General features: G+C 35.3%; 3 protein-coding genes across 6 annotated transcripts in view; 2 read left to right on the top strand and 1 right to left on the bottom strand.

Moving 5' to 3' along the window:
- The first annotated feature begins 138 nt into the window (after nt 1-138).
- Nucleotides 139-3,576, top strand: LOC103314318 (uncharacterized protein). Its single transcript, XM_008200035.3, has 5 exons — nt 139-273; nt 320-437; nt 490-689; nt 735-1,284; nt 2,747-3,576. Exons 1-5 carry the CDS (start codon nt 176-178, stop codon nt 3,356-3,358), a joined length of 1,578 nt encoding a protein of 525 aa, XP_008198257.1. The 5' UTR covers nt 139-175; the 3' UTR covers nt 3,359-3,576.
- LOC103314319 (uncharacterized) lies at nt 3,525-5,970 on the bottom strand. 2 transcript variants are annotated; one of them, XM_015983558.2, is made up of 8 exons: nt 5,783-5,970; nt 5,555-5,737; nt 5,329-5,508; nt 5,140-5,285; nt 4,474-5,092; nt 4,252-4,428; nt 4,054-4,208; nt 3,525-3,737 (listed from the first exon to the last, which is right to left on the bottom strand). In XM_015983558.2, exons 1-5 carry the CDS (start codon nt 5,804-5,806, stop codon nt 5,050-5,052), a joined length of 576 nt encoding a protein of 191 aa, XP_015839044.1. In that variant the 5' UTR covers nt 5,807-5,970; the 3' UTR covers nt 3,525-3,737; nt 4,054-4,208; nt 4,252-4,428; nt 4,474-5,049. The 2 variants fall into 2 exon arrangements, with proteins under 2 accessions (XP_015839044.1, XP_015839043.1); XM_015983557.2 differs by lacking the exons at nt 5,140-5,285; nt 5,329-5,508; nt 5,555-5,737; nt 5,783-5,970 and having other exon boundaries at nt 4,474-4,855.
- A 179-nt stretch (nt 5,971-6,149) lies between these two features.
- Nucleotides 6,150-22,092, top strand: part of Hecw (Hecw ubiquitin protein ligase) — a 42,422-nt gene continuing 26,479 nt past the window's right edge. Inside the window, exon 1 of one of the 3 annotated variants that reach the window (XM_968154.4) lies at nt 6,150-6,765. In XM_968154.4, the coding sequence (XP_973247.1) occupies nt 6,483-6,765 (283 nt within the window). In that variant the 5' untranslated portion in view covers nt 6,150-6,482. Of the gene's footprint in view, nt 6,766-16,180; nt 16,339-22,092 lie in introns of those variants that run through there. The other 2 variants (XM_008200037.3, XM_008200038.3) reach the window with 2 other exon arrangements.

Genomic DNA, 22,092 nt, shown 5'->3' with positions numbered 1-22,092 from the left:
AACGTGTTGTTACAAGCGAGTGGTGGCCTATCGATTTAGGGGCAATTGATAATTTATTCGGCTGGTTTTACGAGTTGGTGATTTTTTGTTGTGTTGGCGCCGGTCTCTTGTCGGTGTAAGGTTATGTCCAAAGCCGCCAAGTTGGGGCGAGTTTGGGCATTCCCTTGTGTTCACAATGTTAGATTTACTTCCCTTTTTATCAACTATTTTACCCATAATAGCCTCAAGCCTTGTTATCTGCGTTTTTGTGGTAAATCTTTATTTGAGGATAAGGTGAGTGCAACTGCCGGTAAAACGTGACCTAAATTGTGACTTCCAGACGCAAATTTCCAATTAGTGTTAATTGCTGGTTTTGCAACTCATGGACCAAAGTACCATACGACGACCGGGACGGTTTCGATTGCCCAACTTGCTCGCAATATAACGGTTTCACGAGCGTGGGTTTCGCCCCATTTTCGCGATAGCTATTTGAATTTGATGGTTTTTTAGGACGGCGGTTACAATAAGATAATCCCAGAGCAACATGACGAGTTTATGAATAAATCGACGAGGGTTAAAAGCCGCAAAAGTGGCGCCTCGAATGGGCTGTGCGCTCTGTGTAATAACAACCAGCAGTTGAAGGTGTTCCAACTCGCCCACTTTGTTCCCATGAACGAGGAGAATTACGACGTGGAAATTGAGCATTTCCAGTAGGTCACACGTTTTTGTCCGTTTTCGACTTACATTCTTTGCAGGGAACAGCTGGAAAAGGCGTACAAGTTATGCAAGAAATGTGACAAGGTCTTGAAAAAGACCATAAGCAAGCAAAACGCCTGGATATTCGGAAACCGCGTCAGGGATTTATGCCACAACGGAATTTCCAAAATTGCAAGCCAGATCAGAAAGGAGACAAAACTTACACTAGTGAGAAAACTTGACGGCTGTTTATCAATTTTATGCGTTCTCGCGGTTATTTTTACCACTTTGTTGGGAATTAGAGTTTTTACGCGAAGTTTATCCAGTTATGTTCCAACGGCCTATTTACCTGTTTACAAAAGTGTTGTTGCTCTAGCCAACACTTCAAAAATCATCGAAGTTAAATTGTTCCCTTTCACGAAGAATCTCAAAATTGAACCTCATTTTGTCATTTCTGGCCTAGGTTTTTTGTTTCAAATGATTAGAATGTGTTTGAGTCAATACAATGTGAACACGAAAGTGAATCAGTTGCTTTGTTGGGTGATTCTTTTGTTAACGTCGTGGCTGCGTTTTAGCAAAACTTATACACCGTATATTTTATTTATTGAGGTAAGTTTTAATGAAAAATTAACACGGGGGACTGAATAGGGGGTGAAACAAGTCAAAACAAAAAAATATATTTGAAAATTTTTAAAACTTTACAAATACTCATTCTAGGATTTACTGTTTTCTTACAAGTGTAGAAAATCGTTTAAGCAATTTTTTCAGGGTACTTATTTAGTTTTTTTAGTCGCTGTTTTTGCAGCTTTTATGATTTTATTTTCATTATTGTAATTTCTTCTTCCCATTGTTGCATGAGTTCACATAAAAACTCTTAATTTGGTGTTTCAGTTTCTTCGACTTTCTTTCATAGCATAATATCTTGGGAAATCTCTGCTGAAGTGTGTTTAAACTTCAGTTTCTTCTTAATTAACTCGATAATTTATTCTTTACAAAATTTACATTTTTTATGGCCGCTGCAGAATTTTTTTAATTGATGTTTCTGGATAGTTTTTTAATTTCTTAAACAGTTTTTTTTCAGCTCGCTATTGTAAAAAATCTTCGCTGAAATATCATTTAACTGTCTATACTTTGTTAAAGTGCAGAGCTGGTTTTTCAGGTTAGTTTTTTCACAGCTCGATATTTCATATAACGAAGTAACAACATAGTGAAAAAAAAAACAAATTTTGAAAAATTTCTCTTGAAATATTTTTCAGTGTTATAGTTTATTTCTTACTTTGTTTAAAGGTTCCAACAAAATCTTAAGTTGCTTTTTCAGAATATTTTTTCAGTTTTTTTGACTAACTTTTATGGTTTGATATTTTAAAAAATCTCAGCTGAATCGTCTTTAAAATTCAAGTTCTTCTGTCTTTGCTTTGTTGCAAGTTTAAAATTTCATTTAGCTACTTTTTTGTACGATTTTTTACAAAACTTATGGTTTTTATGGCCACTATAGAATTTTTTCACTTGTGTTTCTGGATAGTTTTTTAGTTTATTTGACTATATTTTGCAGCTCGATATTTTGGGAGGTTTTAACAAAATCTTAAGTTGGTTTTTCAGAATATTTTTTCAATTTTTTTGACTGACTTTCATGGTTTGATTGAAAAATCTCTGTTGAAGTGTCTTTGAACTTCAATTTCTTCATTGCTTTGTTGCAAGTTCAGAAATTTGTTTGGCTTTTTTCCGTTCAATTTGTTAATTATTATTATTTTATTATTGTTATTTATCTATTTTTTACAAAATGGATTTTTCTAATAGTTTTTTAGTTTCTTTGACTATCTTATCTTGCTTGATATTTTGTGAAGTTTTTTTATTATTTTCATTTATTTTACTATAATTCCGTTCTTGCTTTTTTTAATCTCTTCAACTGAGAACTGAAAGATTCTTAGTCATAGTTCGATATTTTGAAAAATCTCTGCTGAAATAATTTCACACTCGCGTGGATTTAAATTGATTTAAACACCTTGGGCCTCGTTTCGCCCCAATTTTTAGTCCTCCGTGAGACGGATAAAACCTCACTCGTCAATTTTAGGCTTTTTCCTGCATTTACCTGCTCAGCACTGCCTTCACAAAACCCGAGCCAAAGAAGCCTAACCCTAAGCCAACCGGGATGCGCAAACTGGTCAAAAACCTGGAATACACAACCAGCGACATCTCCGACTGTAGCGACTTTGAAGACATTTCAGACAAGTCCAACTCGAGCCTTAACACTGCCACAGTACTTAACTCAAGTTTCAAAAGCGCCCCCGACTTGAACCGCAGCCTCAACAACCTGAGCCTAGGCTTCAAGCCGCCCCCGCGCCCAAAACCCGTCTTGTCGCCCCCCAAACTCCAAACCGTCAATTCGTGGGTGGCCGGCGGGTTTTGGCGCGAGGGCGAAGGCCTGCTCTTGCCCCCGGCGCAGCGGACCAACCTCAGTCGGTGCTCCAGCGAGAGCTCGGGCTTCGGCTCCCAACTGGAGGCCCCCTTTGTCCCGAAATACTACGAATTCGACCGATTCTCGCACGTTTCGGAGCCGAACTTCCGGGGGTTTCACCCGCGGTTCGACGCCTATCAGCGGAAAAGCTCCGAAAACTGGTCGGAGAAAATCAACTCGCAAGCCATGATGAGTTTCCGGGACTTGAGTCTGCGCTCGAATTATTGACTTTTATTTTGTGATTTGGATAAGTGTTAAGTTTGGAAAAATCAAAAACGAAGGGTTTTTTATCACTGCCATGAGCTACCTCGACTTTTTGATTTTCTACTAGATTTAAGAATAACGCGGTTTGAATTTGCCGCCACAACTGCCAAATTAAGGCACGACGTTTGAATTAATTGTATGAGATAAGCTGTATTTGTTTTAAATACATTTTTTTGAAACTTTTGGTTTTTCTGGTATGCATTCCCACGTTATGGGGTTCAGATGGGGGGGTCTGGGGACCGGGACCAAGTCTTGAGGGGGTACCACCTTAAATGTTGGTCGGTTTCTTAAGTTAAGGGCCATGGTTGTTAGGTTGGTAGCGTCCATTATGGACGAATTCGCCCTAAAAAACAACGTAAAAACGAAAAAATCACCAGGAAAATGGTGGTCAGAAAAAAGCTTACACGGAATAATGCCTATAAAGAAAAAAGCTCTGAAGGAAAAAAATAGTATAGTGAAAAAATTTCACACAGAAAAATACCCATTTACCAAAAAACTCAGAGAAAGGAGATAACTATAAGTTATGTTTAATGTAAATGACTCTTGTTTCTATTCGTTGATAATTTTTTTTTTCATTTTGTTACTTTCAAGTTAGTATTAGTTTATCCGTGAGCTTTTTTCTTTTGTAAATTTTCCGTGTGGGCTTTAGAAAGATATACAGAGGGATCGCGAATCGCTTAAATTTGTAAGCACTGAGTTCGGGGGCCGCGTAATGGTCACTGTAGTGTGTGACTTTATTCCGACGCGGGTCCTGCGTTTCGCACTTCCATTGTTCCTGCTTGCTCTCCACGAGTCCAAACTGCGTCATATTGCCCTAAAAAAAATTAGAAACATGTCCAAAACGTGCCCAAACTCACAAAAGTGGGCAAATACTCCTCAAGTGGGATACAATGACCGTTCCTTTGTCGTTTCCGCGCCAAACGCCCGTCCAGACATTTGGGAAAATGATTAAAGGACAAGTCGTAAATACTGGAAAAGTTGTCAAAGTAATTGGGGAAGTCGCTACGCCCGGTTTGGGGGATGAAATTACTGTCCTGCAATTTTTATATAACTCTAATCAAACTGTTTTTTTTTACTACTTCAGATTTTAGTTTTTGGTCCCAGACTGCCGTAAGGTCGCTTCCCGAATTCTGTTTCGGTTGAAAGTGGTCACGGTAGGTTGTCACGTGGTCTTTGTGCTCCGGGGGGCTGTACTGGGCGTTAAGACGGTCGTAAACCCAAGGCCCGATTAGCACTTTATTCGAATAAGTGGACGGAGTTATGAAAACTAGGCGGGATTGAGACACTGAGTTTTTGCCGCGCATTTTTAATCGAACCTTTCGACATAAAAAAATAATGACTGTTCGGGTGTCACGTTGACAAAAATTCAAACGGACTTAAAAAAACTACGGATATCTTAAAGTTAGGATACGAAACGACGTACAAATAAAACGGTCCCATCCTTGGTAGTTCTGTTAATGTCGCCAGAGAGCGCAGTTATTATTCTATTAGCGTCTAAGTTTTCAGAATAATGGTCGTATTTGTGTAACGGTTAACACGTAACAAACAAAAGAGTACAGGCAGATGTAATCCTATAATTATTTAGTCTAAAAAATGGCTTAAAATGGATATATTTCATAAAAATAATGTGTATAAACATAAAAATAAATGTTGGTTTATCGCTGTTTCCTACTTTTTGTGCCACTTACACAGTTGACTCTAAAAATAAGAATAAAAATTGTGATTAATTCAACAAGTGCCAATACTTGGGAAACAAGAATTTATCAAACTTGTAATCCTCTGGTCTAGGGGCCCTAAAATCAGCTTCGTAGCTTGTAAACAGTCCGAAGTTCTTCTCACACTCCCACTGGCTCTTTTTCTGTTTTACAAGTCCGAAGCTGGTCAAATTGCCCTTAAAAAACGTATCATTTAAGTCAGCCTGACTGCAGTCTTACAAAACTGGGGAGAAACTCGTCGATGGGCTCGTGCCACCCTTTTTTCATCCGCCACGTTCTGGCAATCGGCTTTTTGACACATTTTGGGAAATAATTGTAGGCCAAATCGTTGGTACTACAGTAGTTATCGAAAAAGTTTGTACTCTCGTAGCACTCGTTTTGAGAGATAAAATTACTGTCCTGGAATAATAATACAGTTTGTTTGTACGGCTTTACACATCCTGACTTCGTTTTTCATGAGGTGGTCCCACATGAGGGCCGTGTCCCATTTTGAGTAGGGTTTTGGAGTGAACGATTCGCGATAAACTGTGAGAAAATCGTGGTTTTGAGGCAACGGTGGTTTCACATTGTGGCGACGGTTGAACCATTCGCCGATCAGTACTTTTTCGGAGTACGAATCGGTGGTTTTCTGGAAATTGACTGTGTTTGAACGAAACACAGGTTTAGGACTCACCGAGTACAAAATTTTCCGATTCATGACATTAAATTATTGTCTTGTCAAATGGATTTTCCAACTGTTACGAGCAAGATTCAAAAACACAAGTACAAATCTCTGTTTTGTTTAATAACGTAATTGAGTAAATAATGGAAAAAGTGTGTCAATATGATAAAGTTTGAGTGTGGGCAAACAACCGATACCGTGTAACTTTGGTACTGTTAGTGTGTACAAAAAGATTGTGTTTTCATGTTTGTTCAATGTGCGTGGCCGGTTTTATCGGTGTTTTTTCCAAATTAGTATTTAAAAGTTTGAAATTATGGTTTTGGCGCGCAATGGCGCGCGCATGCGCTCTGGGATTTTATCTGTCAAAATACTCAAAATGCATCCGTTTGTTGTCAAATCAGCTGCTGTACACAAATAATCTCCCAAAAAGGCTTTAATTAGTAACAGTGGCACCAAACGGCCTAAAATGCGTCCAATTAGTGCGCTTCGCGCGTTCGCCTAAGTGCGTCAGTGTCGTGCGTCCGCTTGGCCCAACTGCCTAACCCCGAAAAAACTTTGAAAAATGCGTGATTCACCCAATTTGTGAGCCTTCGATTATGTTATGTGCACTCCCTGGTGCCCGGACGTCCGGCCCCCGACGCCTGGTTGTCTGTCGCCATGACAACGTGAGATGATAGCGCCGGCGACGATGGAGTTGGAACGGTGATGGGAGATGGACAAAAGCGCCGAAGAAATCGAACAAATCAATTGTGATAATACTGCCAGTCCTGAAGACGCCAATTGCCAGTTCCTCAAGTGCAATGTCGGGAAGGAGAAGCAGCCGATCTACGTGGAGGCCGTCGACGAGGAGCCGCAGAACAGGCACGAGGTGCTCAAGAGGACGAGGAATGGGGGCGACAGGATTTTCGCCAACCAGAACGAGGACGGGACCTGGCTGCTGCGCTGGGACGTGGGGTGCCAGAAGGAGGGCGATTTTGTCGCGTTGTGCTACCAAGGTAAGGGGGTGTTGGCAGGGCGCCAGGCCGGGGTCGATTTTAAGAAGTTTGATTTTTCCAATTTTTGTCGCGATTTTGGTCGATTCTGGGTTCCCGGAACATTTATCGAGCAATAACTCTGGAACTATTAGAGATAACCCCATGAAGTGTATTATCTTTGGAAAGCTCTTTGATTTATCTATCTACCTCAAAAAAGACTTTTGTTCTCCGAGTGATAGTTTTCGAGAAAATTGCAAATAAAAGCGAAAATAGGTAAAATTTTAAAAAATTCATAACTAAAAAACTATTGGGAATTTGGCAATTTTCTCGATGCCAATCGATTCCCCGGATCATTTTGCATAGGTGAGGATCAAAACAGTTACACTTTTTCAAATAGTTTAGTCGTAATTGGAAAAATAAAAAAAAATAAAAAAGTTAACACTCCCCCCTGCACTAAAAAAATTTATAAAAAAAAACTAAAAGTCGTAGAGCATTGCGGTTTGTTCGATTGAATTCTACGGCTCATTTTACATATTATATCAATTTTTCACAAGAATTAAAAATTTAAAATTTTTTGCCTAAATTTAGGGTAACCATTTGTCATAGTGGAAAATTTTATCCAACAAAAAAATTCATAACTCAAAAACTAAAAGTCGTAGAGCAATGCGGTTTGTTCCATTGAATTCAGCGGTTCATTTTCTCTATTATACGAACTTTTCACGAGATTTAAAATTTTCAATTTTTTTGCTCAAATTTTCTGAGTAATACATACACACTTACTTCAAAGAGGTGAAAAAAAAATTTTTTTAAACTAACTCCAGCAAATTTTTATGGACTTCTACATGTCTTAACAACCTACTAAAGTTGTTAAAAGTCCACAAAAAGTCCAAATGTTCGATTTTTTGATGTTTGATTTTTTCAGTTTTCGTCGCAATTTTTGTCGGTTTTGGGTACCCGGAACATTTCTCGAGCAATAGCTCCGGAACTATTAGAGATAACCCCATGAAGTGTATTATCGTTGGAAAGCTCTTTAAATTATCTATTTTTTTCAAAAAAGATTATTGTTCTCCGACTAATAGTTTTCGAGCAAATTGCTGCTAAATGCAAAAATTGGTAAAATTTAAAAAAATTCATAACTAAAAAACTATTGGGAATTTGGCAATTTTCTCGATGCCAATCGATTCCCCGGATCATTTTGCATAGGTATGGATCAAAACAGTTCCACTTTTTAGAATAGTTTAGCCGTAAATGAGAAAATAAAAAAAATTTAAAAAAAGTTAACACCCCCCCCCTTAAAATCGGTCAATTTTTAAAGTGTCTCAAAATCAAATAAAACCTATTCTATCTTATAGATTTTGATGTGCTCTTTACGATGGAACAAACCGTTTTCTTCTAGCTCTTTTAGTTTGGCCGTAATCGGCGTTTGAAAATTGAAAAATTTTTTGCGAGATATCGCCTTGAGTTCTATGCCATTTTGTAGAGTTTTTTATTCCGGTTATCCTCCATTTTTCCGTTTCTCGATATCTTCAATAGTTTCGCCGTAATTGGCGATTGAAAATTGAAAAAAAGTGAAAATGTAAACTTTTTTTGCGTTTTTCTCGGAAACTAAAAGACTTAGAGCAACGAGCAAAAATCCATCTGATAGCGCTTAATTTTCTCTATTTTTTCGACCAAACCCGGAGCCGCTCCGGGCAACGGTTCCGGCTACAGAGGCGATCAAAGTTTTGCACTAAAAAAATTCATAAAAAAAAACTAAAAGTCGTAGAGCATTGCGGTTTGTTCCATTGAATTCTACGGCTCATTCTACATATTATATCAATTTTTCACAAGAATTAAAAATTTAAAATTTTTTGCCTAAATTTAGGGTAGCCATTTGTCATAGTGAAAAATTTTATTCATTAAAAAAATTCATAACTCAAAAACTAAAAGTCGTAGAGCATTGCGGTTTGTTCCATTGAATTCTACGGCTCATTCTACATATTATACCAACTTTTCACGAGATTTAAAATTTTCAATTTTTTTGCTAAAACTTCCTGAGTAATATTATAAAACACTTACCTTCAAAAAGGTGAAAAAATTAAATTTTTTTAAAATTTGTTCTATCGTAGGTTTTAGGATTTGTATATGTCCTTACATTCCTCTACAGTTGTTAAAAGTCCAAAAAAGTCCTTATAAAGTTCTTATGTTCGAATTTTTGATGTTTGATTTTTTCAATTTTTGTCGCGAATTTTGTCGATTTCCGGTACCCGGATCATTTATCTAGCATTAACTCCGGAACTATTAGTGATACCTCTATGATGTGTACTATCTTTGGAAAGCTTTTTTAACGATCTATCATTTGCAAAAAAGATTATTCGTGTCCGACTTATAGTTTTCGACAAAATGCAAATAAAAGCAAAAATTAGATCATATACCCAAAAATTCATAACTAAAATACCATTGGGAATTTGGCAATTTTTTCGATGCCAATCGATTCCCCGGACTATTTTGCATCGCTAGGGATTGAAACAGGTTCAGTTTTTCGAATAGTTTTGCCGTAGTTGAGAAAATAAAAAAAATTGAAAACTTTCTGAATTGAGTGAAATATTTTCGATTGAGTTCACGAACGTAAAACCTTTTCATTCATGACTTAAATGGTTCCCCTCAATGAATAACTCCGTCAGACTTTCACTGCAAGCAACAATTTGTACATTTTTCCTGCTTTAATCAGCTCGTGGGTTCCCAACGGTACCAACGGCCTTTAGCGGCAACATTTTATCAAAATGAAACAATGCATTCGCAACCGCACATCGCCGGAAACGTCACCAATTAACAATCAACAGAACGCGGTTTTTCAACCAAATAATACACACACAAAAAAAAACAATGAATAATCAAATACGGATCGAACTTCTTCCATTGAAAACTAATCCGTTTGACGAAATCGGATGTTACGTAACGAACGGGGTCACCGGAATAAACACCATCATTCATTTCAGTCGCGATGAATGAAATCCTTTGACACGCACTTCCACCGCGTGACGAAAAAATCGCAAGTTGAGAAAAAAATCCAATTTTTCACCCAGCCTTCGCGGCCTTAATTTCACCCTTCCTACGCCTTCTTCATGGGCGTAGACACGCTCCATGTCGTGATTTGTGTAAATATTTGTTGAGTACGTCCTTGGCACCTGAAAAACACTCGTGCACAGCACAGGTAAGGATTGATCGAACGTTTTGAAAAAATCACTTGGCCTTCCGGCGGAGGCGGCTGCTTTTTCTTAATTTCGACGTCCGGTCGACCGGTAATCGGATTGTCTTTTATTCGACCTCCGGAGGAACACACACCTGTGGTTCTTAACGTTGGTCGTGTTGACTTTGGGCGGACGAAACGTGAGAAACGGACGGAAATCAAAATAAACACCACAACGGCCCAATTGGCTCAAAAGATTAGCGCCCAAAAATTAAATAAACACTGAAAAAGTGACTCGAATTCGTCCAAAAGGTCACGGCATGGTGTCACAAATCGATCACCTGTTCGCAACATCCGCCAGACGGGCTCTATTACAATACATTAGGGTCCATAGCCGAATAACATTATTCTAATTTGGAGCCGTTGACTCGTTTTTCAGCTCCGTGTGTTTGTCGAAACTTTTCCGTCGAAAAGTCGAATCGAATCGTGCGCAAATATTTAGAATATCGGTAATTTCGGGCGATTCCACCTGCACTATTTGCGTCAGGTATATTATGATTATCGATTTTTAAAAATAGCATCGCGCGAAACTATTTATTTACAAGAAATTTCAGAAGGATGTTATTCTTAGACCAACATTAAACAGGAACAGGAAATTAATTATAACGTAATTGTGAGAAAAAGTCCGCGAACGGCGGGGTATAAGCTGGAGGAAAAAGAAAGAAGACAGTGTTAGGAGTTGGAAATAATTAGATATTAACTGTAATTAGGGCCCACATCCGCCCTTGAAACGCACCAGCTTAAATCTTGACGAATTACGGAGGCAATTAAAGAGGCAAAAGGTCAAAGGCGGCGACGGTGACGAGCCAGAACTAAATATTCGAATATTACATTGTTAAAAGTTGGTCTTATACTACTATTATTTCTGCAAAAAATACATTTTTACTCTCTCATACAGGATTCTGGATTCGCTATGCATAAAAATTTTCAACAATTTTTTTTAATTAAAAATAAAGTCATTAATCAATTAAGTAATATTAAGTCCCTTCAGAAAAACTATTCTTTTTTAAGTCAATTTTTCAGCAGTTTCTTATAATTAATAATAAAGTAATTAATCAATTAAATCATACCTATTAAGTCTCTTCAGAAAAACTATTTTCTCTCAGGTCAGGTCAGGTCAGGTCAAGTCAGTTCCTTCAGAAAACTGTTTTTTCAGGTTTTTCTGTTTTCAGTTTTCAAGCTTAAAACAGTGGATTTGTAGTCCCAAAAAATAATTCTTAATAAAAAATAATTTTTAATGTTTAAAGTTAAATAATTAATTTTTGAGTAATCAGCAAGAGACACTTAACTGTTATTGTTTTTAGATGCAAAAATTGAAAATATGGTCTGGAAAATTTTCAATTATTAAACTTTCAACAAACCTCTATTTTTTTTCTTGATTGCAGTGATTCTAAAAAGAAATGTATCTATAAAGTTTGAATATTCTTCTTTAAAATGGTGAAAGTCTTATTTTTGTTTAAAAAACTAAACAATAGCAATAAAAGCTTAGGTCAAAATCATTAGTTCAAAAAGCTACGTCCAAAAATGCAAAAAGGTAACATAAGTTTGTATTGTAGCCCATTTTCGGAACACCTGTACATTCGAAAATAATTTTAGTTGAGGTAGGGGGTTAGTATCCACGGCTTATGGAAAAAAATAACATTTAGAGGTGAATAATGGACTTTACCAACTCGCTTGGACAACCTGTATATTAAAAATATTTCTAACAGACCCACCTTGTATACTCACTTTCAAGATTTTTGTCGTTTTTTAATGTGTGATGAACTACGTTTTGAGGATTTTGATTTAGTGAACATAGAGAAAAAGAGGTGAAAAAAATGCAGAGTAAATTTTGGGATGAACAATAAATTTATTAATTAACAATCTATGATATTTTTTTAATCTTTGTGTGTTAATTGATTTCACTTTTCTCAGTACAAGCTTGAAAAAATCGAAGATCCAAACGATGTCTTTTACATTTTTTTTTAATAAAAACTGGCGAAAAGTTTGTTAGAAGGAATGATAAAAAAAGAAAAATAGTTAATTTAATATTTTGGTTTTCTGTTTGTTTTTCTGCAAGCGAAACGTCGAGGCGAATAATGAGAGGTTTCCGTTCAGTTTTGCGTCTGAAACTTTCAGTTTTGTTCCAAGTTAATGATTTCAATTAATTATTTTTCAAATAAAATTACCAAATCTCGTTATAATGAGTCATTGAGTCATTATGGCCGTCATTAGAGAACGTTGAATTTCCGTCAACCTACTCGAATTACAAAGGAACCGCCATCGTAGACACACCTTAAAACTCCATTTCACCACGCTTTCACACAATTTATTAACTTAGTTAGTGGTAATGGTGGTGTATCCCACGCCAGTCAATAAATAAATTTTCATTTTTTTCCATAAGTTTTGAGTAAAGTCCCAGATTTGTTATTTATTGTGGGCCAACTGTTTTATTTCAAAATTTCGTTACGAAATAACTTTAAAATTGTTACACAGCGCGTGATTGAAAAATACGTTTTGCATTGAGCATAACCTTGACGAGATTCCGCGAGAATCCGGTACAGAATCGTCTCGGATGCAAGTAATTAAAGCTCCATTTGTAAGTGTGTTGCACTCGTTATAATTATTTAAATCTCGCACACTTAATTACGAAAAACCGGTCCGCGTCATTGAAATTTTTGCGAAATGCCAGACATCCAGCCGGTAAACAAATGAATTAAGTGTTTAGAAAAAAAAGAAACATGTGGAAAAAATAACACAAACCTCCAATTACCCATCATGTAAATAAAGCATAAATCTCGTGTGCGAATTCTACCAATTACGACTCTCTTCTCAGACATCATTTCTCATTAATACAATTGATTTTATTGACTTATCCGCCCGTAATTCAATCAACGTAAAGAGATAACTCGATGAAATGGCTGTCAGCGGGTCGCGCTCAATCGGACTCGGATCCGGTCGGTGCGAGGTATTGAATTTTGATGGGGAGCGATTTTTCGGGGAAGAACAAACATTTCCTCTGGCACGTGACCGGGGCTTCTGATGAGGGATCTGGGGGCTGCTAATTCGGTCAAAGACGAATGCTGTGAAATGGTTCAAGGACGACGATTGTAAGGGAGATGAGATGAGGAGCAATTTGGTCTAATGCGAGGACGCGTTGGTTTAATTCATTCGAATGTATAAAAAAATCATTAAATTTTAGTCAGGAAAAAAACACTTCAAATCAACATCTTGGCAGAAATACTCGTACATACTGTTATGTATGTATTTAGAAACGTTAGAATTTTTTCACAGACTCCTACATAGTCGAGATGAAATGAAAAAAAAGTTTTTTTTATAATTGAAGACCAAAATTCCAAATTAAAAAAAGAGTTCGAGTCCTTACTGAGCAGAAAATGTTATGATTTTTTCAAATGAATACTGGAAATCGCTTTAGCGTGTCCAAAAACCCCCAAATATTGAATTTCAGGACGATCGGAGCAAAAACACCAAATCCAAAATTTCGAAAATTTGATTTTTTTGAATTTTCAAGGTCGCCCAAACTTGACGAAATTCGCACAGTGTATGTAGCGGGGTCCACCGTGATTAAAAATGCAATCGGTTTTAACTTTTAATTTTTCATTTAGACGAAATGGTGCTAAATTAAATTTTATGATTCTATTGCATGTTTTTTTGTAAGTTGACACCGGAAATCGGCTCAACGTGTCTTAAAACCTCTAAATATTGACTTTCAGACCGATCACAGCAAAAATCCCAAATTCAAAATTTCGAAAATTTGACTTTTTTGAATTTTCAAAGTCATCCAAATTTGACGAAATTGACACAGTTTGTGTAGTGGGGCTCACAGTGATTAAATATGCAGTTGGTTTTAATTTTTATTTTTTGGTTTAGACGAAATGACTGAAAAACCACGTTCGAGTTTCATTTTTACGATTTTATTCTATGAATTTTTTAAGTTGGCACTGGAAATCGACTCAGCCTGTGCAGAAATTTTCAAATATCCATTTTCAAAACGATCGGAGCAAAAACACTAAATTCAAAATTTCGAAAATTTGATTTTTTTGAATTTTTAAAGTTGTCCAAATTTGACGAAATTTACACAGTTTGTGTTGTGGGGTCCACAGTGTTCATAAATGCAATTGGATTTAATTTTTATTTTTTGGTTTAGGCGAAATGACTGAAAAACCACGTTCGAGTTTCATTTTTACGTTTTTATTCTATGAATTTTTTAAGTTGGTGCCAGAAATCGACTCAGCCTGTGCAGAAATTCTCAAATACCCATTTTCAGAACGATCGGAGCAAAAACACTAAATTCAAATTTTCGAAAATTTGATTTTTTTGAATTTTCAAAGTCGTCCAAATTTGACGAAATTTACATAGTTTGTGTAGTGGGGCTCACAGTGATTAAATATGAAGTTGGTTTTAATTTTTATTTTTTGGTTTAGACGAAATGACTGAAAAACCACGTTCGAGTTTCATTTTTACGATTTTATTCTATGAATTTTTAAGTTGGCACCAGAAATCGACTCAGCCTGTGCAGAAATTTTCAAATATCCATTTTCAAAACGATCGGAGCAAAAACACTAAATTCAAAATTTCGAAAATTTGATTTTTTTGAATTTTTAAAGTTGTCCAAATTTGACGAAATTTACACAGTTCGTGTTGTGGGATCCACAGTGATCAAATATGGAATTGGATTTAATTTTTATTTTTTTGGTTTAGGCGAAATGACTGAAAAACCACGTTCGAGTTTCATTTTTACGATTTTATTCTATGAATTTTTAAGTTGGCACCGGAAATCGACTCAGCCTGTGCAGAAATTTTCAAATATCCATTTTCAAAACGATCGAAGCAAAAACACTAAATTCAAAATTTCGAAAATTTGATTTTTTTGAATTTTCAAATTCGTCCAAATTTGACGAAATTTACGCAGTTCGTGTTGTGGGGCCCACAGTGATCAAATATGCAATTGGATTTAATTTTTATTTTTTGGTTTAGGCGAAATTACCAAAAATGTGAAAGTTTGAGTGCTAAATTAGCACCGATACTAACTCGTCTCCCCCTTGATCGAATTGAACGAAATTTGTATCACACTTTTCAAGTGTCTCAATTAACTCATATGTAAAATTTGAAAACTGTAGAAGCGATAGAAGTGAAAATAAAAATAAAATAAATGGAAATAAAATATATTAAAATTTTCCAAGAATTGCTTTTTTAGCTTAAGTTTTGTCATAACGTTTTACAATCTATTGATTCCTAAATTAGATTTTTGAAAAAAAAGTATTATCACTGTTGAATTAATAAGTTTCTTTAAAATCACTACTTTCAACCAATATCAAAAAAATTAAAAGCGCATTTTTACGTAAAATTTGATGCTTTACTATTTTTATTAAGAATTATTTTTCCCAGTTTTAATAATAATCTTAAAAACACTATTTTCGGGGGTTTGAAAAAAATTCTTTGATTCAACGTTTTAAATAATTTTGATGTGACTATTTTCACCGTGTTGTTTGAAAAATGACATTTTAAGCTGTGAATCCATTAGAGTCGAGGGTAGATTTTTTACTCGATGGTTTTAATATTTCAACACTCGGAAGTGTAAAGAGTTCAGCTTTCAGTAGCGTATAAATCATTTTATCGCGTCTAAAAACCTAAAGAACAACGACTTGAAAACGCCAATTAAAGGTGGACTTTATTTCCTATTATAATGACGAAGCATTTAGCTATCAGGAACGGAAGTGCTTATAATGATTATCAATTCGCCTTGTTTTTATCATGAAATCTTAAGCCACTTAAGCAACTGTTTGTTTTACTACACTACTTAAATTACTAGAAAGAAACAATTAAACTTACTCAACTGTGAGCGCAATTTAATAATTCATGCATTTTAACCGGAAATAGCAATAATAATAATTCTCAATCAAGTGGATCAGTCCGTAATATTCGTTATCGGCTTCCGTTGTGATTACGATAAGCGAATCAATCGATCGTAATCTCGCTGATAAAAATTCCGGAAGCCGTTAAAGAGTGCACTTTCGTCCCTTGTGTGCAGACAATGCACTCCGGTGAAGAATTTTCGACGTATCAACCGTCCACGCTAAGGTAAGACCGGATCTGCCCCTCGGCCCCCGCCTCGTAAAGGTCGTGCGATTATGAATGAACGCCCCCTTGGCCCCGCTGCCCCTCGCCCAGCCCCCCTCGCTCCGTATTCTCGTTCATAACTCCCCACCGTCGGTTCGAAGGCGTGTGCTCAGTTGTAAAATTTGATAGCGAAGAGTCGGTCGTTTTGTGCGGTGAAACAAAGTGATAATTTGCGCAGTTGCTGGTAATTCGGGGGCGGTTGTTGGCGGCGGCGGCGGCCATGGCCATGGAGGCGGTTTGAAGTCGTAAGTTCAGTGAATGAGTACTGCGCTATGAATGGGTAAAGGTCGAGTCGCGCTGGTTTGTAGTAAGTCGTGTGTGCCACGTTGGGAAAGCGCGGGGGATTTTTTTCGAGAAATCGGGAGGAAAATCGTGACGATTCCGGTGTTGGTTGCCTTCTTTGGTTTACGAGAGATTAGAAAGTAAAGCGGCCACCGGCCGTGATATAATGGGGCTTGAATGGGAAATGTCGTGACTGAATGAAGGCAGAGAGAGAAAAAATCGTTGTTTGACATTTTCATTCTGGGGTTTCATTTTGTCAAGTGGGCGATGTTTTGATAGTGATATCAATGGGGTTTCTATTGTCACATTGCAAGATTGCGGGTTTGATAAGGTTTTGATAAGTTGTCGGAAAAGATGGGTTTTGATAATCTGGTTATCGCAGGTTTTCATACATTCTTTACATTGATAAGACTTTTTTCAAAAAGATGGAATGACAGTTATCTTACTTTTGGTGCCAATTTATTTTATTTAGTTTGGTAGCATTAGTTTTTTGAGTTCTGGGTCTCTAGTGCCTCTAGAGATGATATACTCAGTAATAATTGATAATTATTTTGATAGATTTTATTTAGTTTTTCTAGAATTTCTTTGATTGATGTTTTAAGTGAATCATAAAGGTTTAAACAAAAACTATCAAACAACTATTACTCCTGATGATTCTTGGCAAATAAGTCATTACTTATCACTTATTAGGTACATTTTAATAGGTTTTGATAATGTTCTTACTAAGTGATATCCGTGCATATTAATTTCTCCTACATATTGAAACTTGATAGATATAATATGATATTAAAAAAAATACGAGAAGCATAACAATATTGATATTTGATAGTTTTAGGATTTATTAAAATGTCATAAAACAGGGATTTAAAAAGGACTAAAAACAGTTAATATGAATGTTAGTATTTCTACTAGTACTTAGTTGTCGAGAAATTTTGATATTTTTTATAAACTTACTGAAAAAATGTTTATATTTATTAATAAGTTATAAAAAATCACTTGCTATAATTTCCTACATGACCTTAGAAACTTTTAAATTTTTACTCTTGATTAATATCAAATAGGTAAAGGAATGATAATAATAATTGGGCAATTGGATCTACAGAAGATAAGTTGTACTTTGATAATTAGTTTTTTTTTGGTCAAAAATATCGGTGGAGGACATACATAACACACTACATTATGTATTTATTTTTCTTGAACTGAAAGATAATTCACACTGATTTTGTTTTCTATTTCCTCTCTTGTCACTCTTATCAGCTTATCACGTGTTTATCACGTCCATTTTTTTAATATACTCAAAAAGTTTTGAAGGAAGCTACTGTTACTGCTTAAATGTTAAACGTTTTTTTTTGCTTTAACGTTCCCAAGTGAATGGAAATTAAGCCGAAACCACTTTTACTATGTTTGTGGTAAATTTTCCTAACAAATAAAAAGCACTAAAACTTTGGTTACTTCAAATTTTGGCGAGAAACTTTGATAAAAAATGAGTTGCTGGATTATTTTATGATAAATATTTAAAATAGACAGGGTGTTAGGGAATGGGTCAACAATTTTTTTTTATGATTTTTCCATCAACTGTTGAGAGCCACTGAGTAATCTATGGTAGTTTATTAATAGCTAATTTTTTTCTTAAACAAAATGGAGATAGTGGGGCATGGTTGTTTTGAGAATTTTGAAATGGTGTTGCCTATCATGTTCATTTGTGTAGAAGGTTTGAATCCCAGCTCTGGCATAATTTTTTTTATTTTTTGGTAAAATTTAATAATAAAACATAAATTGAAATAGAAGAATGACGGAGTAATATTATGTACCTACATATCAGAATACACAAAAATCTTGCAAATATTTCGCGAAACGAAGAAAAGTCGTCAAGTTTATTTCCATATTTTTTTTAATTTGATTAAGTCATTGGAAAATATAAAAATGTGTGTTTTAATTGTTATTTTTTTCACCGGCAAAACTAAATTTAAACAGAAATGTACAGTCACAATAAAAAAGAATGACACTCTTAAACCGCAGCTACAGATCCTAAACCAGCTGGATATTGTCTAAACTAGTTGATTAACTTGTTTGTTGAAATTTATGACTTAAAAGATTTTAGTCGGATTTTTGCTCATTCTTTTTGGTCGTGACTGTACCAGATTTTTTTTTGTGAAAGTGTAGAAGTTAATTTTTTGCGAATAATTTTGGTAGCAATCAGGCTCCAGAAATAGCAGGATGTGATGGAAATGAGTGATCCTTCCTGCGCCATAATTTGTTGGAATTTGTCGAAACCGTGACGCAGCGCATCTCCTATCACACGTTCCGACCATTTGTCGCTTCCCAATGAATTTTTTCGGCGAAAAGCTTACGGTACCCATAACGACGAATCATTAAAATCGCTTTAGCTAATTAAAACAATTTAGGCGTTTGCCGTATTCCAACCCAACTTCCGTTTATATTTAATAATCCTCGTATTGCGTCACGCAAATATCCCCCCGTCCAGAGACACAATCGTCGATAAATAACCGAAAAAGTGGCCGTTTCTTCACCGGAATCCCGCCTCCGCTCACCTACCGCCACCATTCAGGTGTTGCTTTTTATTGTAGTAATAATAATTCCCACACGAATCACTATTTTTAGTTGATATAATAAACGAAAATTTCCACATAATATCGAGCGGATGTTTACGTAATCGTAATTCTGTTTAATTTTGAAAGCGGCGCTGTTTATTATATTTTTTCGCCGTCGCTTCTTCGTGGCGAAAAGACGTATTGTTTCCGCCGAATATTCGCGCCCCGGAAAAAAAACGATTAAAAGTTAGGTGGTCAGGGAGATGGGACGCCCACACACATCCTGTCCGAGGAATGCGCCGCGCAGTGTTGCCAACCGGCGGAAATTTCCCGTCTTGTGCGGAAAATTAATTTTGGTTGGCAACGCTGGCCGCACACGCCGAACCACCTCTCCCGAGACTGGGCAAAAAATTATTCGGATTATTTTGCACGCCGATGAAAAAATTCCTCCGAAAAGAATACCAATTAACACCTGCATTCCAGCGGCGAAATTTCGGCCTCGGTGGGGACTTATTAATAAAATGATTAATTATTAACCGCATGTCCCACCGAATGCGTGTCATATCCGGCGGTCGGATGCTGCACATGTCGCCGCTTCCGGTCCGCGTCATCCTATTAAGTCCTCCACACATTGGTGGACACAGATAAAACGCAATTTCGTTGCGGAGATAAAAATTAATCTCGATTTTGGGCACTTTTACTTAATTTGTAAAAATATCGGACAGAAATTTTGTTTTTAGTTTTTATCAAAAATTGTGTCTGTACAGGGTGTTTCAAGTTTTATTGCTAGTCAAAAAGTAAATACTTTCACTTGCCCAATAGAAAAAAATTAAATCGCAAACGCATATTTGATGCTTTAACGTTATCTCGAATTCTATTGCCATCAATTTTTTATAATAAAATTTCTCCTATTTTTTTAAATGAAAATTCCGAAACTGAAATAGCAAAAAAAAGTTTAGTTAAATGTTTTATCTTTTTGAATTTTTGAAAAATCAGAGCTTGTGTCGGACTAAAAATAAGTTTGATTTGTCACTTAAAAAGTGCCCTAATTATTATTGATGAGAAAAAAATGAAAAAAATTGTTATGTATTTATTACAAATACAGAGCTGGCTGGGAAAACCTGGACTGAGGCGAAAAAAATAGAAAAACTGCCTTAAGTGGTCAGACTTCAAATATTAATATTAATACGAAGTAACTAAATAAATGTAATGTAGGTAATTTATTTTAAAAATGATTATCTTCCAAGCTTGATAACGTGCTAAAAAACTGCATTTTTACCTAATTTAGTGTTTTTTTCGGTTTGCCAAAATTTCGCGAAAAAACTGAGCTTTTATTTCAAAGTTAAACAAAGACAAAAATTGGACTAATTCAATTCAACGATTTTTTTTTCATATTTAGTAAAATCATCTATTGTCTGACTGAAAAAAATATGAGGTCTTTTGTAAAAAGCAAAAGTAATTTTCGAGCCAATTTGGCGATATTTTGGTTTATTTTTGTCAATATTTTGTGTTAGGTGCTCAAAATCCGGTGCACTAACTCAAGTGTTATAGAGAAATGCTTTTATAGACAGGTAAAAGTAGTAAAAAAATTCCTATGTATATTAAAGTTACTGATAATTTACGATTTTTAAATAAATGAATGTGACAACGTTGTCTGACAATCGTGATCACAATACAATTAATTATTTTCGAAACGGTGTTGACACATGTACAAATTTTTAGTTTTTGATTTTTTTTTTACTCAAAACACTGCTAAAGTTTGATAGTAAATTAGGGAACTATTATGGAAATATTAAAAAATAATGAAAACTGAAGAAGTTAACAAAATAAGTATGTAGCTTCAGATTTTTTAAAATATGTGTGACTTTCGGAATTTTTTCAAGATTTCTTCTATAATCTACATTCTATACTTTACTCCTCAACTACGTACCACTGAGTTGGTGCGCCAATTTTTAAGTCAATTTTTTTATACAATTTTGTGATTTTTCAAACTTTGCGAAAAGTGAGTTTTCACTTCAAAAATGTGTTTAATATGCGACTGTGAAAAACAATTGACACGATTGGGTGATTTTCTGGTAATTTTTACGAAATTTTGCAAAATAATTTGAATGAAAAACGTGTTTTAAAACGCAAAAATATCATTTTCGATGCGATTTATTGATTTTGAGAAAAACTCTTCAAAAACTGCATTTTTATCTCTTTTTATCAATAATGTGTTTTGAAAATTGCAAAAATTGCTCCATTTTTTAAGTAATTTTGAGATTTTTGTGACACAAAAAACAGGCAAAATAATGTACTTTTGGTCCATCAGTTTAGTGCTTTTTGAGCCGATTTTAGAAAAAAAGGCAAAACTGTACCTAAGTTGACGTTATTTTGAATTTTCGCCTTGTTTTTAAGGAAATTGTTTGAAATAATCGCGTTTTTGGTTAAACAAGGAAAATTAAAAATTTTATCCAATATATAACTTACACTCTGTGTATTTGAAAAAACTCATCTTTTTTTAAATATTGCGACATTTGTTTATGTAAGATTTAATTGTACACATTAGGTCACCGTCAAATCCAAGTGATTTTTTTTATTAAATATACGTACTATTTATTCCGAAACAAAGATGGTTTTAACGATATCAACTTTTTAAAAGCACCCTAAAAAACAAATATCGTTCGAGATTTCTTAAGACAATAAAAACATAAAATGTGTTACGCTAAGGGAATTTGATTCATAAAAAATCGACAAACAACGAAGCATTAGATAAATTAGATCTTGAAATAAAAATAATTACAGACCAATTCATCAAAAAGTCTTGATTGTTATTTAAACACATTTGCATTTGTGCGTAATTAACGTACAGTTTGTTGTAATTTTAATTTTTCATTTCGTGGAATTCATCAATTTCAATGTTATGCAGCCATTAGTGTTTATCTATTTAATTATGTTTCTTATAAGCCAAGTTAATTGTTTTATTCGCCCTTTCTCTTGTTACATAAAAACAGATTTTTCTCCCGACTTCTTCCTCCTTTACCACACACTGTAATAATGTGGGTACACGTCGGGTCTTTCACCGAGATGGGAATAGCAGGTTGAATGTCGCGTACGACACCTCTGCACGTTCTCATTACCATATATACCGTTTTCTATCTCGAACATGTCATATGGCCAGGTGGG

The sequence above is a fragment of the Tribolium castaneum genome, chromosome 2, assembly GCF_031307605.1.
Source record: "Tribolium castaneum strain GA2 chromosome 2, icTriCast1.1, whole genome shotgun sequence".
Classification (NCBI taxonomy): Eukaryota; Metazoa; Arthropoda; class Insecta; order Coleoptera; family Tenebrionidae; genus Tribolium; species Tribolium castaneum.
The sequence above is the reverse complement of the archived record's forward strand: the minus strand, read 5'-3'. Positions and strand labels throughout refer to the sequence as shown.